The 17,063-nt window shown below is 44.4% G+C and overlaps 1 protein-coding gene across 1 annotated transcript in view; it reads right to left on the bottom strand.

The window, feature by feature from the left end:
• sspo (SCO-spondin) overlaps positions 1-17,063 on the bottom strand; it is a 38,401-nt gene that overhangs the window by 17,345 nt on the left and 3,993 nt on the right. Inside the window, exons 13-61 of the mRNA XM_061805961.1 lie at positions 16,892-17,012; positions 16,600-16,813; positions 16,359-16,500; positions 16,089-16,262; positions 15,698-15,874; positions 15,331-15,408; positions 15,113-15,250; positions 14,820-14,975; positions 14,569-14,733; positions 14,290-14,481; positions 13,891-14,013; positions 13,198-13,327; positions 12,933-13,058; positions 12,768-12,859; positions 12,475-12,657; positions 12,239-12,409; positions 11,641-11,896; positions 11,515-11,561; positions 11,052-11,222; positions 10,801-10,935; positions 10,156-10,292; positions 9,984-10,078; positions 9,851-9,900; positions 9,491-9,661; positions 8,935-9,105; positions 8,789-8,868; positions 8,510-8,679; positions 8,380-8,426; positions 8,047-8,247; positions 7,763-7,933; positions 6,927-7,127; positions 6,740-6,830; positions 6,410-6,630; positions 5,741-5,893; positions 5,277-5,443; positions 5,044-5,189; positions 4,521-4,741; positions 4,377-4,409; positions 4,129-4,293; positions 3,718-3,936; positions 2,865-3,032; positions 2,521-2,655; positions 2,119-2,356; positions 1,791-1,943; positions 1,651-1,697; positions 1,309-1,479; positions 1,057-1,233; positions 675-830; positions 321-445 (exon numbers count right to left, since the gene is read on the bottom strand). Of these exons, the coding sequence (XP_061661945.1) occupies positions 321-445; positions 675-830; positions 1,057-1,233; positions 1,309-1,479; positions 1,651-1,697; positions 1,791-1,943; positions 2,119-2,356; positions 2,521-2,655; positions 2,865-3,032; positions 3,718-3,936; positions 4,129-4,293; positions 4,377-4,409; positions 4,521-4,741; positions 5,044-5,189; positions 5,277-5,443; positions 5,741-5,893; positions 6,410-6,630; positions 6,740-6,830; positions 6,927-7,127; positions 7,763-7,933; positions 8,047-8,247; positions 8,380-8,426; positions 8,510-8,679; positions 8,789-8,868; positions 8,935-9,105; positions 9,491-9,661; positions 9,851-9,900; positions 9,984-10,078; positions 10,156-10,292; positions 10,801-10,935; positions 11,052-11,222; positions 11,515-11,561; positions 11,641-11,896; positions 12,239-12,409; positions 12,475-12,657; positions 12,768-12,859; positions 12,933-13,058; positions 13,198-13,327; positions 13,891-14,013; positions 14,290-14,481; positions 14,569-14,733; positions 14,820-14,975; positions 15,113-15,250; positions 15,331-15,408; positions 15,698-15,874; positions 16,089-16,262; positions 16,359-16,500; positions 16,600-16,813; positions 16,892-17,012 (7,271 nt within the window). The remainder of the gene's footprint in view (positions 1-320; positions 446-674; positions 831-1,056; positions 1,234-1,308; positions 1,480-1,650; positions 1,698-1,790; positions 1,944-2,118; positions 2,357-2,520; positions 2,656-2,864; positions 3,033-3,717; positions 3,937-4,128; positions 4,294-4,376; positions 4,410-4,520; positions 4,742-5,043; positions 5,190-5,276; positions 5,444-5,740; positions 5,894-6,409; positions 6,631-6,739; positions 6,831-6,926; positions 7,128-7,762; positions 7,934-8,046; positions 8,248-8,379; positions 8,427-8,509; positions 8,680-8,788; positions 8,869-8,934; positions 9,106-9,490; positions 9,662-9,850; positions 9,901-9,983; positions 10,079-10,155; positions 10,293-10,800; positions 10,936-11,051; positions 11,223-11,514; positions 11,562-11,640; positions 11,897-12,238; positions 12,410-12,474; positions 12,658-12,767; positions 12,860-12,932; positions 13,059-13,197; positions 13,328-13,890; positions 14,014-14,289; positions 14,482-14,568; positions 14,734-14,819; positions 14,976-15,112; positions 15,251-15,330; positions 15,409-15,697; positions 15,875-16,088; positions 16,263-16,358; positions 16,501-16,599; positions 16,814-16,891; positions 17,013-17,063) is intronic.

Here is a 17,063-nt window from a genome sequence, read left to right as displayed (position 1 = left end):
AAACGTACAAAATGCAAGATTTTTAAGCAATTCCATTTCAAAATGTCTTAAATTAGGAGTGGGTTTGAAACTTGTGTTGCTTGCTAACATAGGCATCATAAATGTAACTTCATACAGTCTTTGCCTTGCTATTTGGAGGGGATAGAAGGCGAAAATTTGCAACTGCAGTAATTGACTCTCCTACAATGGGTTTAATTGAATGAAGCCCCTCCCCTTACTTAGACATAGTTCCTTGGCAACAAAGCAATACTTTAACTTTAGCATCATACAGTGCCTCAGCCTAAGCAAAAATGCAAATAAGTGAGTTTTCAGTAAATTACCGGTGGACAGTAGCAGCCGGGTGTACACTCCATGACACCCAGACACAGATCTGTTCGTCCGTGGAGCTCACAATGCTTCTCACAGGGTTTGCCACAGGGAGAATACATGAATGGTGCTTCACATTCTGACAAAGCATTCAAAATAGTGTCATCATTCTACACAATGTAAAATCGCACATGGAATTATTCTGATTCCTGGAGCACACTAGTTTGCATCAAAATGCAATTTTTTCCCCTCTGTAGTAAAATATCACTGTCCTAGTATCACAAATTTGTAGTGCTAATGTGCAAAATTGTCACGCAGTCGTGCAAGGCAGTAGTGTAAAGACTGTAATGAGTACAATAACATCTCACTGTCACAGTGACTGAGGCTGCACGCTTTGCTCTGCGTTTCAACAGGAGTGCACTGCTGTCCCCTGGTGGCTGACGTGACAGCTACACGGTAGCGTTGCTGCCTCTGAGACTCACAGGAGCACTGAGACCAAACGCTCCAAGCTGACATGGGACATTCTGCAAGAGCAAATAAAAACTGTGATGTTTCAAGATATATACCAATTCACTTGTAGTTTTAGCTAACATAATTAATATAGTAAACGCAGCAGCATCATTGAACCAGCAGCTTGCAGGTTCTGGGTTTAAATCTCAGGTCTGGTCTTCCTGCCTCGAGCTTTTGCATCTTTTTAAACATGATCCCACAGTTAAAATTTAAATCACGTTTTCCCTGTGCAATATGCACCTGGGCAAGGCTGTTTAAAGCAGAGTTGGTTCTCTTCTTGGTTCATCTGCGTTTCAATCTCAGGAGGGCATGCTGCAGTTCCTCTCTTCCCGCATACGCACACCCTACGCCGCACCACAGTCCCTGCCCCGCAACTTCGGGAACAGGATGACCACGGTGACCAGGGGCAAAGGTCATCTGAATACAGTAAGCAAGTCATAAAGAACAGCATTTACAGTACACTCAGATTTAACATTTGCGGAAACTACAGACCTAGACAGGGCGGGGCATGACATTCTTGGTTCTGTCTCTCTGGCCCAGCGCAGAGAGAGCCATTGTTACGCGGTGGCGGGTTGATGCAGGCGCGGGTTTGAACTTGTGTTCCTCGCCTGCAGGTCACTGAGCAGTCAGACCACACTGACCACGGCGTCCAGCCGCCATCCACTGGAATTAACACAGAAGACAAATTGTTCAATTACTTTGTTGCGATGTGTCCTCACAACCCGCTGACTTAAATGAATATAGCGACCATAAATTATGTTTCTTAAAATTGAACCATACAGGCACATGATAAATCTGTTTGTACTTACTGTTATTGATGCAGATGTGACTCACCTCTGCAATCGATGTCTTGGCAGTAATCTCCCTCTGGAGTGCATGTGCTGGGAGGTAAATTGCTGATGTTCAATTTTCTTGCTCGGATTCAATAGATTTACCATTATTTTTATCCCTTTAATTGCAGACATGCATCTTACCATTGTTTACACTCTCCCAGAAGCCAAGTGTCTCCCACATAGAGCTCCCGGTCGTCATGGAGACAAAGGGGAGGGCAGGGCCCTGGCGCGCAGGGTTTATGATCGACTTCCTCAAACTGACAATCTGTTCCCTCGGTTTCTGATATTAGAGATCTGACACACAGTGGTTTCATAGTATTCTCATTGCTTCTTAATAACTAATAGACACTAACCAACAAAATAAATAAAAGATGTATGTCTGTGTTCTGCGCATTCGAGTGCTATCAGTTTAACGCACTTGTAAAATCATTGGTAACTGTGATAGTTCATTGAACTTCCTTTGCTGTACCTGTATCTGGTTTTCTGGCCCTGGCCACAGGTGACACTGCATGATGCCCAACTGGACCAGGAGCTCCACGTGCATGTGGCCTGGCAGCTGTGATTGGTGCAGAGCAACTGTCCGTTGGCGCAGCTGCAGTTGTTGCAGTCGACCTGATACCCGCTGCCAGCGGCCCAAATCTGTCCCTGTGAATCCACACAGTCACACTGCCACAGGTGCACACAGGCGCCGTCCTGCTGTAACTGTCCTGCATGCACACACGAGGGGGGCGATATGCAAATGCGGTCCTAATTGGGTTTCAAGTAGCACCACGAGAAGGAGAAAATTGTTGAAAATTTTTGATCATAATCACATAGAAAGAGCACAGCTTTTATACATACACAAGATTAACTGTGAGAATAATTTCAGTACCTTTAGGGCAGCGACAGCCGGGTTGACATTCAGTGTTGGTCTGGCACTCTATGCCTTGCTGGAGGTCAGAGCAGCGCTGTGGACACTCGTTGGCACAAGAGACGACTTCCTGTCCCGGTGGGCATTCTTGTTCATCTGACAAGACACAAAAAGAAGGTCAAAAATTTTGCTGAGATGCTTCAAGCCTTTTCAATTCACATAATGGGCACACAGACAATTGAGAAAAAAAGAATCTACTGAAAGAATGAATATACACCATATTCTACAACAATGAAATTGCTCCCAGATAATGACAAGCCACACGTGCAATGTTTCTGTATGTATGAAGATTTTTTTAGTCTCACCGCAAGGTTTAGTGTTGCAGGGTTTGACCTGGTTCTTCTCTCCTTCACAGTTCCTTCCTCCGTTCTTGGGTGGAGGGCTGGAGCACAAGCGGGTGCGAATGGAGCGGCCACCGCCGCAGAGCTTATCACAGAGGGACCATGGACTCCAGCGAGACCAGCCTGCATCCACTACAAACATAATAACAATACACACGAGCACACTGTAAATGAAGTTGTTTTTGAATGAGTAACAAATGTACGATCACTGCTGGCCCTGAGGGATCCAAGGAACCATGGAAAACTAATGCTGGTGTTATGCAAGACTTTTTCCAGCATTGCACAGTGAACCCCCTTTTGCCTTTTAACCATTTGATGTTTTTGTCCTCAAGTGGCATCTTAGTCCCAAGTGAGTTGAAAAGCTTAATTTGGACAAAAGTAGTCATTTGCCACCATCTATAGTCAATTACTGTACAGTAAACCTTGCCTTACCTGAGGCAGCATCAATTACTGTATTTTCCATACAAGAAGCCGCACCATATTATAAGGCGCACCCTCAATGAATGGCTATTTTAAAACTTTTTTTCATATATAAGGCGCACCGCATTATAAAGCTCATAGAATAGATGCTACAGTAGAGGTTGGGGTTATGTTATGAATCCATTAGATGGAGCTGCACTAAAGGCTCAATATTGATCCATATATAAGGCGCATTGGATTATAAGGCGCACCATCGGCTTTTGAGAAAATTAAAGGCTTTTAGGTGCCCCTTATAGTGCGGAAAATATGGTACTTGCAAATTCCCTGTAGGTATATCTCTGTGCACTTCATCCACTTTTTGAAAATGCCAAAATGTCTCTGAATGTTGACCATTCACCTCGGCAGGGCTTGATATTACAGAAGCGGCGCTCCAGATTTCCTCCCAAGATGTCGTCACACCAGGTGCCATTTGGGCCAGGGCTGCGGAAGGTTCGAATCCTCTGCTGCTGGCCAACTCCACAGGAACGTGAACAAGACCCCCAGGCCCCCCAGTCCGTCCAGGTACAGTTCCTCTGCTCACAATCATCCCCAATGCACAGCTCATCACCACCTGAGTCTGTGATAGTGAAGAATTGAATACTGTAGAAACACACTTCAATGTGTGACAGTTACAGGAATTAATATTTATTTTTGTGATATGAATGCTTACCAAATGTCTTCATTCTACAGGCAAAACTTGCAGCTTGGTTAGCCAAATGCAAAATGACAGGAGCATGTTCTTTCTGAAATGAATATGTGCGGTACATACCTGGACACTGGGGGAGGTTGCAGGCTTTGTCTTGGTGAGACTCCCCAAAACAGGGAGGTTTGATGCACTGACGGTGGCGGGACTTCATTGCTGGAGAACGAGCGTCGCTGCACGTTTTGGTGCACGGACTCCATGTTGACCAGACAGTGAAGCCAACATCCTCATCTATGGAATAAAGAATTGCCCGTGTGAGTGGAATCAGAATAATAAACCAAACATTTAGAGGTGAAGTGTGAAATATAATCTACCTGGGAGCGTGGGTTCTTCTGTGGGACCAACAGCTGTCAATAACATTAAACCAGCCATCAAAAGATGTAATATTTAAAAACAAAAACGTTTCATTGGCAACTTTAAGAAAGCGTTCTGTCCAAATGTACTTTTTTCCCTTTTACCTGGGCAGTCAGGGGCCTGACAGTAAGTGGTTTCAAGGTACGTGCCCTGGCAACCTCTCCCTCCGTGAGATGGGGAAGGTTGGGTGCAGCCTCTGGTGCGGGTCTTCATTCCAAGACCGCCACAGGACAGCGAGCAGGGGCTCCAGGAGCCCCAGGGTGACAGACCGCCGTCAACTGGACAGTGTTCTAAAGAACAGTTCCATCTGCCGTGGTCACAGACACTGGGAGGAAGGAGAAGGGTGATTTGCTTTGTTCTGAAGTCTGGAGAAGTTCCTTATCAAGCGTATTTTAAATCAAAAATGCCAAAATGAGATTTGCGGTTTTTGTTGTTTTGGTAGAAAAAAACTAAACATAAAAAGCCATTTTCAATTGCTCTGCCTTTCTCAAAAGACTTGTTCAAATGTAATATTTACTACAAGTGCCATCAAAGGACACTTCATGTTTTACCACCTGGAACAACACACGATGTCATGATAAGCCTTAACCTAACAATATACTGTATAAATCTAATTCGTCCACTCACCACGAGCTGCAGTCGTGGACCAGTGTGTCTCCAGGCTGGAGCTCAACTCCCTCCGAGATGTTATGAAGGAGCAGAGATGAGACTGGTGTGGCAGAAACACTTTGCAGAGAAGCCAGAACCTCCTTATCAACTAAACAGGGACACTCCTGCAACTCAAGGATCATAATATGCAGTTTAGCATACTATAGGCGTAATAATCAGGAGCGCGCTTGTAGAATATGAAAAGAACTCACATGCAGGCAGACACCGTTGTGTTGGAAAGTGTGTAAGGGGCAGTGGCAGCCTTCCTCGCAGCCGTCGGTGTAGCAACCTTCCCTGCCGCTTATGTGGTCGCAGCTGAAAGGGCAGCCCTCCCATCGTTCGCATTCCCTATACAGCCTTCCTGGAGGGCAGCCCACCTCTGTTCAACAAAAACATACGCACACTTAATCATTGTAAATTTCGCGACCCATTCATTTCCTGTTCAGGGTATTGGCCAAGCTGCAGATAAACCGTCCAAACTCATATTTACACACACACACACACACCTTTTAGCAATTTAGATTTTGCAATTACATTTTCTTTTTTTTTTTCTTATTTGTACCATTTTTTCTGTTTATCAATTGGCACTCTCTGTGAATGGTACCATTTTAATCCCGGTGTCTTAAGCAGCTGTCCCTCACCAAGTGTCTGCCAATCGGATGTGACGCGGACTCACCAAGGCAGACCTCTGTATTGCAAGTCTTGCTTTGGCGACCGACGCCGCTGCAGGCCGTTGAGGCGCACGTCCGCAAACGGGTCTGCTGGCCGCCCCCACAGCTGACCGAGCACATGGACCACTGAGACCAGGCTAGCCAAGGGCTCGCCACGTCTGGAGGCAAGAATAATACACACAGCATACAAAATTATGAATTCTGATGTTTTGGAAAGCAAGATTAAAGCAAAAGGCTAGCATCCAGTGCATTTTTTTTCCAATTTAACTTATGTATTTAATCGATATAGCATTCAAGTAGCTTTGTTTTGTGGACATCTGTTTGTTTGATCAATAAAAAGTCCAGCGTATTTTGGAATAATAATATATATTAAATAAGAATGAAAATAACTCATGGATCATTTCATTATTGTATTGGGAAAATATTTATCACTTAATTTGTTACAGAAATTAAGATTTGGAATATTAGAGTAAAGCAAATGTTTTTAACTATCGTAGATATTGTAACTTCGGAAGATAGATAAGCAATTTTGCAAATCATTTGAAAAACTCTCAATCAGTAAATTGAATAGGGACAAATCCTGCTGAAACTATAGAACGTGAGGACCGCAGCGTTCATTCTCAAAGGGCCGAAAAGTGAAAATCCATTTCTCTATGTGCTAAAAGTGGGAATACCGGTGCAGAGATGAGTGTTGCAGTCTTTCTGCTGATCACTGATGCCCAGGCAACCTCTCCCTCCCCTCTGAGGAGAAGGATTGTCACACTGTCGTCTCCTGACGTGAACTCCACCTCCACAGGAAACTGAGCACGAAGACCAAGCCCCCCACTGGCCCCAACCGCCGTCGACATAGCAGCCAGGGAGTGAGTGACAATGCCAAACCCCCGCCTGGCAGGAACTAAGGGGGATAAAAACGGCGAGAATGAATCTACAAAGGAAGACCTGAACCTGAACTGCCGGGGGGGCATGCTATACATGAAAAACAATTTAGGGAAAATGATTCAAACCAATTTTTGCAGTCAGTGATGATTTCCTCTCCATGACTTGCGAACTGCCAGTCAGTCTCACCAGGCCACACCCACGACACATTTCTGGAATCTGAACCAGAAAAAAAAAAGGAAATTGAGAATGATGCAAAAATAACAATGAAACACATCCTATTTTTCAGAATTAAGAAAAAGAAGAGCCTCTAACCAGGAGCTGTGCTGTTTTCGTATTTGCAACGACACTCCTCCCTGGATACACACACGCCATCCTGCAGAACCATGTCACCGGGGCAACCGCAGGTCTTGCTGCATCCCGGGGCGTCCAGGCACTCCGTGTCACCATGGAGATCTGAACAAAAGCGAGGGCAGGGTTTGCCGCAAGGCCATTCTTCTTGGCCTCCACCACATTCTGCAAAAGAAAATACTGTACTGTATAAATTTCATCTTTCTCAGCATATGGACATCATTTAGTAGAAGGATTAAGTGCGCACTGGACTGGAAAAATAAAAAATATGCCTGAATGAATGAATGAGAGTCGGATAAACAGGTAAAGCTGCTTCACGTGTTGTGTTGAAACATTCCGATGCTTTGGCTAAAACAAAAAGTATGAGAAAAATGCACCTTTTATTTAACATTAAATAAGTGACGGAGAACATATTACAATCCTAACTAAATTACATCCATTGCATTACATCATATTATATCCTCCCGAGTTATTGACTGGAGTCGGTCCAGAATGGGTGGATGTTCAGTGCTCCCAGGCATGGTCGTAGTTTGTTACTCAAAGAAATATGAAAGTATGATGAAGATTCAAGTAATGCTATTCCCACCCACTCCCCCCAAAAATTATAAAATTTTATATATATATATATATATATATATATATTATATATATATATATATATATATACACAGAAAGCGAGAGACAGATTAAATTCCCTAGCCAATGGATGAGGAAATTTTCAGTAATATCCCATCTAAGAGCAAGTGTGTTCCTATATGAGTCCACAGTGTACAGTATATGAAAACCTTTGCTAAATTGACCTGAGCACACGGTCATGTTGTCATGGCAACTGCGGCTCTGCACCCTTTCCCCGAGGCAGGGCAGACCACCAAATCTAGCGGGCGGCCTGCTACAGTCTCTTGTGCGATTGGACGATCCAGCGCACCCGTCGCACGCTGACCATGTCGACCAGGAACTCCAAGAACCATGAACTATGATGATGAATAATTATATGGAGAATATGGGAGAACAATTGTTTTAAAATTAGTTGACAGGCAGGATGTTCTGCCCCAAAGTTTAGGAAAAAAAAAAGTTCACATCCTGCCTGGACAGAAGGTGATGACGGGACAGGGCTGTCTCTGGATTTGAGCGCCAACGCTGTTGTGTATTTCCTGTTCTCCGGAACAAGGCTCTCCGCCAGCTTTAGGTTCGGGACAGCCACAGCTCCTGTAACGGGATACCGACTCCGCCCCACAGGTCCTGGAGCAAGGAGTCCACGTAGACCACTCACACCAACCACCTGATACTGAAAACACAAAGAAAAAGTGAATCTAGATCAGCTAAACTTATCTGCTCCCATAGATAGACAAAAGTATTAGAACATCACACCCCCAAAATTGTCTCCATTTAATACAGAGACGGCTGCATGTTGACTTACCTGGGCAGGGGTTATGCGAGCAGTTAAGCTTCCCTGCCTCACACGTACTAAAATAAATGGAAGATCCCAACGTTAATTATGATCTACTTCATTTTGTTCGTCACTCTGCGTGTGTGTGAATCCTTCCGACCAGTTGTTGCATCCATCAGGGGCCACAGAGCTATCTCCAGGCTCGAGCCGGCGTCCAGTTGCAAGATCGAGGCAGGGGCATTCTTCGTGCTCTAAACAGACCGTTCCATTAGCTGACAAAACCTTTCCCTCTGTGCAGTAGCACCCTGGCTCACAAAGCCACTCGCAATGCTGTTCAACAGGAAAAATAAACCCCTTATAATTACTACGATTCATACGTGTGGAAAACAGTTGAGGTGACTTGTGGCCAATAGTCGGGCATGTTTGGTGTGTTACATACTGCCAGGTCATCACAGGACCGCGGGCAGGATGGTCCGCAACTACTGAATGCTGTACCTGGGACTTGGGAGCATGGCGCCACTGAAAACACACCGCGTCTATTAAGAAGTATTCTAAAATGCATGATGGTAAAACACACAAGCCTACCTGGACAGTGGGGAGTGTTACAGGCTTTGACCTCAGTTCTGAGACCCTCACAGTAATTTCCCTCTCCCTCTGGTCTCGGACTATCACAGTCTCTCCTCCGGCTCTGAACTCCACCGCCACAGGACTTGGTACACCGTGTCCAATGACTCCAAGGACCCCAACTACCATCACCTTGAAGAAGTTGATAACATCACAATGACATGTTACGCCGGTGAAATAACTCAAGTGACACTGGTGACCACCATGCTGCCAAATATGTTCCCTGTATTATTCGCAGCAAAATATTCAGATAGAATAAAGCTTCTGACTTTTAGGAGAAATTAACACTAGATTCTGCCACAGCATATGTCCCATGTGGGCAGCAAACTGCCAGAACCAGCAGATGGCATTGTGTTGAATAAAGCTCTCTTTGCATGGGAGTCGGCACTTTCTGATCTGTGCTATCCAAGTTCTTACTGAATGAAACAATATCATCTAGCACAATCAAACCAGTCAGAAGGATATACTGTATTTTGGTTCAGCGGTATTAGCAACGTAAAAGCTAGCACTGACTTACGATCGCATGGGGTGGTGACACAGACTCGGTCCTCGCGGTTAGGCCCAAGACATGGCAGGCCGTTGCCCGAGCGGTGCGGGCTAGAGCAGAACCGATATCGGGACTTGATACCTGGCCCACATGACTCTGAACAGTGACCCCAGGGAGTCCACAGGGACCATTGGCCATCAACTACAGTGTGTACATGTTGGAAAAATAGATACATCAATAAGGAAGAGAAGATTGAGCAAATGTGAAAATTATATAAATCTGAATATTCTTATACTGTAGGCTACTGTTAATTTGAAACAACAGTCCTAATAATCATGAAAAAATAAGATATTCTGACAAACTTTCTGTTTAAATAAAATATTATTTTACCATTGCACCTAGCTTGAGAACAGTTTACAAGTCTTCCTGCTTCACATGTACTGAAATGTAGACATACAAGTTCAAGTCAAAAACACTTACAGATAAGGTGGATGTAAATACCAAATTGTACGTATTTACTTACCAGTTTTTGCAGTCAGAAAAAATAATGTCTCCAGGTCTGTACTGGTTTCCATCAACATCACAGCGACAATGAGACTCCTGGATGCATTCGCCATCCTGGGTACCAGCAATCAGATGTTTTGAATGGGGGGTAATTTGCATTTCTTTTATTTACAAAGATGCACCACACTGACTTGTTGCAAAGTTCCAGCTGGGCATTGGCAGCCTGGGGTGCAATTCCGACTGAGGTCCATCATAAGATCTGAACATGACACTGCTCCTCTCACACATTGCTTCCATTCCTGCCCTGACGGACATACTCTGCCATCCCCTGAAATAGGGATAAATAATTGTTAATAAATTAATTACCATGTACCTGGAAGAGGTGAAGTAACAATGAACAACTGTTAAAATGTGGTTGCGCAAGTGTGCACACCCTTTTATAATTGCAGTTGTGGCTGTGTTCAGAATTTAGCAATCACATTCAAGCTTGTGATAAAGCAGAGTCAGCACATAAATGCAACCACATGCAGTCAATAGCCTCTGATTAATCACAAACAGAGTTCAGATGTTCTACTTTTCTTTTTGTGACTTTTTATTTCAAGATCACTGACTGGTATTTGGAACTGATCATAGGACCCAGTTGCAAAGGGCAGGAAAAAACAACCCTAAAGCATGATGCTGCTCCCATTATACTTCACTGTGTCCTGTGCTTCACTTTGTTCTTTTGTTGTTTGTATCAAACATAATTTTATGATATCATTGTCACAATGGTATCGCAAAAATCATCCCATTCTAGTTAAGTTTGTATACAGTATGTGGGTGTTTGTGTTTTGTACCGCACGGCTGCAGATTACAGGCGCTGAACTGTTGTGCTGTGCCGTGGACTCGGATAGGCCCACTAGTCCTGGTTCTATAACCTCCTCCACATGTGACTGAACATTCGGACCACTGAGTCCATGGTTCTCTTGCACCTAGTACACATCAAAGATGGATTAACCCACTTGGTACAGGATGGATTTCCCCATATAAGCATACATTTAAAAAAATAAATTAAAGCAAGGAATATTATCGGTAAATATGTCCTCACCAAAACAGGGCTCAACACTGCATGTGTCGACTCCAACTCTGGCGCCTTCGCAGGGGCGACCTCCAAACGCTGGTGGTGGGTTGGTTCCGGAGCGGTAACGCCTTCTCACACCAACGTCGCATGTTCGACTGCAGGCGCTCCACTGAGTCCAGCTGCTCCAACCGCAGTCCACTAAGAAGTACACACGGGGGAAACATTAAACTGAAGATCAAGGTGATTGAATAAATGGTCAAAGAGCTTGAGCATATAATCAAGCAACTATTTGATATCAGTGATATTAAGCCATCTGAGTAATTTTATTAAGGGTGATCTTTAGGTACCAGACTCATCTGTATGCATGTGTATTATGTTAAATGCAATTTCCTTTCTTGTAAACACACAAAAAAAATTATATTTCAAGGTTTTTTTTTTCAAAGTTAAGTTACATTTGTGCAGCCATGAATTGTACATTAAACATACTCACCAGGACATGAAGTCGTTCCACATGACATTACTCCATTAATGCATGTGCTGTTGAAGACACACAATCCAAATGAATCAATCAAGCGGAACAGTTTTGGATTAAGCAGCGACGGAGTTGGGAGAGTACCAGTTGTTGCACGCATCTACAGGCAGCATTGCCCCAGCCGGGTATTGCATCCCCCCATGGTAACACGGGCACTGGGACAAAGGCACGCAGCTGTCGTTGAGCAAGTAGGAGCCAAGTACGCAGTAGCAGCCGTCGTAACAGGCAGTGGCACATTGCACCTCCGTGGCGGTCATGTCCATGCAAACCCGTGGGCATGCACCTCCCTGCTTCTCACATTCAGCTGCTGTCATGCTGATCATACCTTCTGGGCATTTGCCTGTAAGCAAAAGAGGGGAAATAATGATTAAGCAACAGGTGTTCAGGTCTATGTTGTACAAGTATTGCTCAGATAAATTACTTTATTATCAATTACAGAATAAAAGGGTGACATTAAGGATGAACCATTGTTATATGCAATGTTTAGTGTTCACAGTCCTGCAATAAAACTTTTTTGCACCTATCTCAATTCCTGCACAGTTTATATTCTATGCAGTATTATATTAGATATCGCACACTATAAACACAGGTTCACTGTATTGACATCTAGTAATTCAAATGTACCATCACCACATGCCACATCATGGTCCTGCTGATGTTTCGGTGTAAAATAATATAATACCTGAGCAGGGATGGGCGTTACAGTCTGCTGTCTGAATGTGTGGCCCGGGGCAGCTTTTCCCCCCATGTTGTGGTGGGGGCGAAGTGCAGAATCGCTCTCGTGTTTGGACCCCAGAGTCGCACTCAGATGAGCAGAGAGACCACGGAGACCACCCAGACCAGCCACCATCCACTGTAATTACAACACGTTTTTTTTTTTTACTTGTAATAAGAAATTTGGAAGGCTATCACGCATACCTGCACAGTGGATGATGTTGCAAGGCTCTTGCTCTGCGCGATCTCCATCGCACCTTGACTGAATGTGGGTGTGGTTGCAGCTGCGGAATCGCTGTCTGATACCCACGTCATCAACGTGATAGAAACAGGTCTTACTGCATTCTGACCAGCTGGTCCATTTACTCCAAACTCCATCCAAATCTTCTGCATCAAAAAAGGGAGACAAAGTCATCAGAGCACTCCCTGTATAACAATTCATATTTTTTCAGCTTTGAAAGTGTCAATGTTCTTTGTGGGTGTCAGAGAATGTGTACCAGTGAGGCACGGGACGGAGCACAGTTGGACTTCAGAGGAGTCTCCTGGGCAGTGTTTCCCTCTGTGGGATCCCGTTTGGTTCACTGGAGACCTACGAGTATGCTCCAATTCTCAATTTGGATAAAGAAATACAAATTAATTTTAGTGGCGAGGCAGCTGCTCACCTGTAGCGTTGTTGGAGGCCGAGCCCACAGGTGACATCACACGGCGACCATGACGACCAGGCTGACCATTGACACCTTGCAGCACATCTGGAGGAGTTACAGATGACTTGTCCATCCTGGCACACACTTTTTGAAACAAATACACATTTGCGGACATTTAATTGTTCTCAAGACATCAGGTTTTTTTATAAATCCTTTTGCGATTAAGGCCAGGAATAGATCAAACAGAGCGGGAGGTGATTTAAAAATTAAAAATAAATTTCACCAAGTAGTACAATGGTCCCTGCTGATGGTCTGTCCTGGCTGCAGTTTTTGGCCGTTCCAGTGACAGACACATTGGCTTGCTTTCACACATTGTCCCCCCTGCAGGTACATTCCATTGGGACAGCGGCAGCCTGGGGGAAGAAAAAAAAACAGAATACAGTCTATACCTCAATCTGTATTTCGCTTCAATGAGGAGATAAACGCTGGCATTGAGTCAGTCCCAACAGTTTTGATTTTCCAAACTAGAAAGTTAAGAATTGCTGCCTCATGCTAAAATATCTGTGAAGCATTCAATCATCTGCCAATTTAATAAGGATACTATATTAGACACACACAAGAAAAAACACATTTTGAGGTCCTACAAACATTTACTTTGCAAATCTGAACTACAACAAAGTATCATTTGTCTTCTAATCTAGAATATTGCTTCCTTGATCTTTCATTTTACTCACTTGACTCTATAATGTTTTACAAGAAACCAGAAATGGACTTCTATATGCTCCGTATTTAAGAAATCCGCGCTAACAGTAATTTTACACACACATTGCACATTATAAGAAAGAATTTAGATAATCTAATCACTGTAAATTTGGACAATGTAATTCCCAAATGAACTGGGACACATCTGGCGATTTGGATATTCTGTAAATTGCATATCTGAACAGCCCTCAAGCAAGTCCGTATCTTGACCGACCTGGTTTGCATTCTTCAGTGCAGTTGTTAGGGAAGCTGAGATCTGAGCATGTAGGTGGGCAAAGCTCGACTCTCCCGGCTCGGCAGTCTGCCTCTGACACCAGCACCAAACCATTGATGCAACCTGGAGGAACACTTTTTAAGCTTTACCAAATTATTTATTTTCAATGTACAAATAGAATGTTGCTAGTCATAAAGGTTTATATCACATATTACGCTACAGATCTTTGTGTGTATTAGCAGTCTGAGATCCTTCGGTGACCCTTCAAAGACCATCAGGTCAGTTTTTGCGGAAACATTTTGAAACGTGCTTGAACACCCTGAAGACCGTAAAGCAATGCCATACTCGACATACAGACACTTCAACCACAGAAAATGTGTTTTTACAAGAATGATTCACCTGTTTGTGTGCCGGTGTCTTTGGTGCAGGGTTGGCTGTTGCAGCTCTGGCTCTGCGAGCTCATGCCCTCACAATCCCTCCCATCATTTTTTGGGGCAGGTGCGGTACAGGTTCGGCTCCTCTGCTTGACACCCCCTCCACACTGAGCATCACACTCGGACCAGTCGGTCCACTTCGACCAGTGACCATCGACTACAAGAAGGAAAAACAGAACAGTGATGTTAAGAGTTCGGAAAAGAGGTCTTAGAACTTGGGGCAGGATTCAAGACTGATAGAAACCTGGACACGGTCCTGGGAAGCATGCTTGGGTGTCGAATTGGGCTCCGGTGCAGGATCCTTCAGGTATTGCTTCCCTCACGATGTCTCTCTGTCGAAATAGTGAACCAAGACCACAGGACACACTGCACAGACTCCATGAGGTCCACGGGGACATGATGCAGTCAACTGGAGGACAACATCATAGAGTACTTAACCTCTTCGTGAGTTCTTCTTCTTCTTTTTTTTTTAATGTGATCATGAATTTAACATACCGCAGTCTTTTTCATCCGAGCCGTCAACACAGTCCTTCTGCAGGTCACATCTGCGGTCCAGGTGAATACATTCACCGCTATTACACAAGAACTGCTTGGGAGAACAGGGGCTCGGTACTGTGGGAGGCTCTGTGGCCACAGGACTTATTGGAGAACCTAATTCGTCATTGGGGTGGGGAGAATCATGCAATTTGTTAATCTTTCATTTAAGAAAAAGAAATGACCATTAAACTCAAAAACCTCTTAAGTTTTTCATTTTAAGTGATTGCATTTCACAGATTATTCATGCATACCGCAGCGCTCTTCATCAGATCCATCCAAACAATCCCGCCTGCCGTCACACACCCGAGTCGAGTCGACGCAGCCAAACGAGCGACACGCAAATTGGCCTTCCACACAAAGCACTCTGGGGGTTGTGGTGATCCAATGAGCTGGAGAATACAGTCTGTTTGGTAAAAGGGCCATTGAATCATGGGCTCTAGAACTCGCAACGTTGTTTGCTGTCTCTCACGCTTTGTGGTCTGCAAGCCGGGAATGCCGGGCTGGTGCGATGGAGTCAAGGGCAGTCCAGGCTGGCCTGTAGTCAATTCTACTGGGGAAAGTGTACATTTAATTTTCATGAATTTTTAGCTGACCATGAGTCAAGACTATATAGTCACCCCTGACATATTTCGAACAATTATATGAAATCTTTTCATGGAACAACTCTGAAGAAAAGACACACAAATGTAGGCTGTTGTACAAACTGTACACTGGCTATTTTTCCTTGGGGCAAAATGTATTTTTTATCAGTGTTATTCCATGAAAAGCTAGAATAAAATAATTGTATACATTATGTCGAAAAAATTGACATGTAGAATCTAAATGTCGAGATTCACCTATGTATGTCGTGGTCGCTTCCCAAACTCCAGGTTGTCCTGTGAAGCCAGCCGTAGCCACACCAGGCAGAGCACCACGTGACTTGGTGGTTTTGAGGCCTGGAGCACCCGTCGTCGTGTCACCAAGGAACCCGGGTCTCCCTGTGGAACTAGTCTGGTTCTGTAAACCTGGAGAACCTGGGTAGAAGAAACATGAATGCCAGATAATCATAAGTGAACAATTGAACTATTTAATAGTGATATTTAATGCATTATGTGTACTGCTTATGTCATGCAGTTTTGATCTGATAATCCGATGTTGACACGAAAGAAGTGGCATGATTTACACAGAGTCATCCGTTTTTTACACCACTTGTCCTCACTGATGAGTCGGAACACACTAAATCCTCACCACAGTTCATCTCGTCCGTATGATCCTTGCAGTCCAGTCGACCATCACAAAGCGCAGCGATGGGAACGCATTGGTCACTGTGCTGACAGGGAAACTGCCCTGATTTACAACGCTGCGGTGTCACTCTCCCGCCATCTGGGGGAGACGTAACACTGCTGGGGGTCACCAGCTCATCTGTGGTACAAACAACACACTGTCATCAGCTCAGTTTAGCAAGCAATTTTCACCAGAGAAAAACTAGTAAATGAGTGAGGGACAAGAACTCTTCACCTCCTCTGCAACCAAGAATCTCGACACGCAGGTTGAATGTGTGTCTGAACTCCACAGGGATGATGCGCAGGTAGCGGGCCCTCACTAGCCTGCTGAGCCAGCGGGTCACAGGGGTTCGACCCACCATTCGCACCTCAAATATCTACAGTATTAACAAAAATACTTTCAATTTTTTAGGTTTTTCTTAGTACATTAATCACATCCTACACAAATTCTGAGTATAACTGCATATATTCAGTACCTTAGCGGGACTACCGGGCTTCCCATCCTGTGTATAGTTGGTGAAGAGGCGGCTGTGCAGGGCAAAGGCTAATCTGTATTTCGTGAGGTAACCCCACATGCGTTCACTGCCTTGGGTCACAACCCCTGAAACCCACGTAGGCTCAAGGAAATCGACCTGAAAATACGGTTGGGGGTCTGTGGGCAAAGGACTCCATCCAGGCTCCATAACTTGACTGCAAACACCACCAAAGAAAGGTTTTCTTTAATGAATGACCTTTAAAAATCTATTTATAAGACAAACTATCACGCACACATTGGGAATGATATTCAGACGGCCAGCATCAGCAGGGTTGTTCTCGCGATAAGAGGATGAGGTCAGCTGACCGTAACGAATGTTCCCATCCTCCAATCCAAGTGGAGATGAGCAGATGCCTACAAGGACATGTACATGCAGCAAGTATGACTGTATACTGAAGATACCAC

Source organism: Syngnathoides biaculeatus, chromosome 19 (assembly GCF_019802595.1).
Source record: "Syngnathoides biaculeatus isolate LvHL_M chromosome 19, ASM1980259v1, whole genome shotgun sequence".
Lineage (NCBI taxonomy): Eukaryota > Metazoa > Chordata > Actinopteri > Syngnathiformes > Syngnathidae > Syngnathoides > Syngnathoides biaculeatus.
Note: the sequence above shows the minus strand (reverse complement) of the source record. Positions and strands in the feature narration are given on the sequence as shown.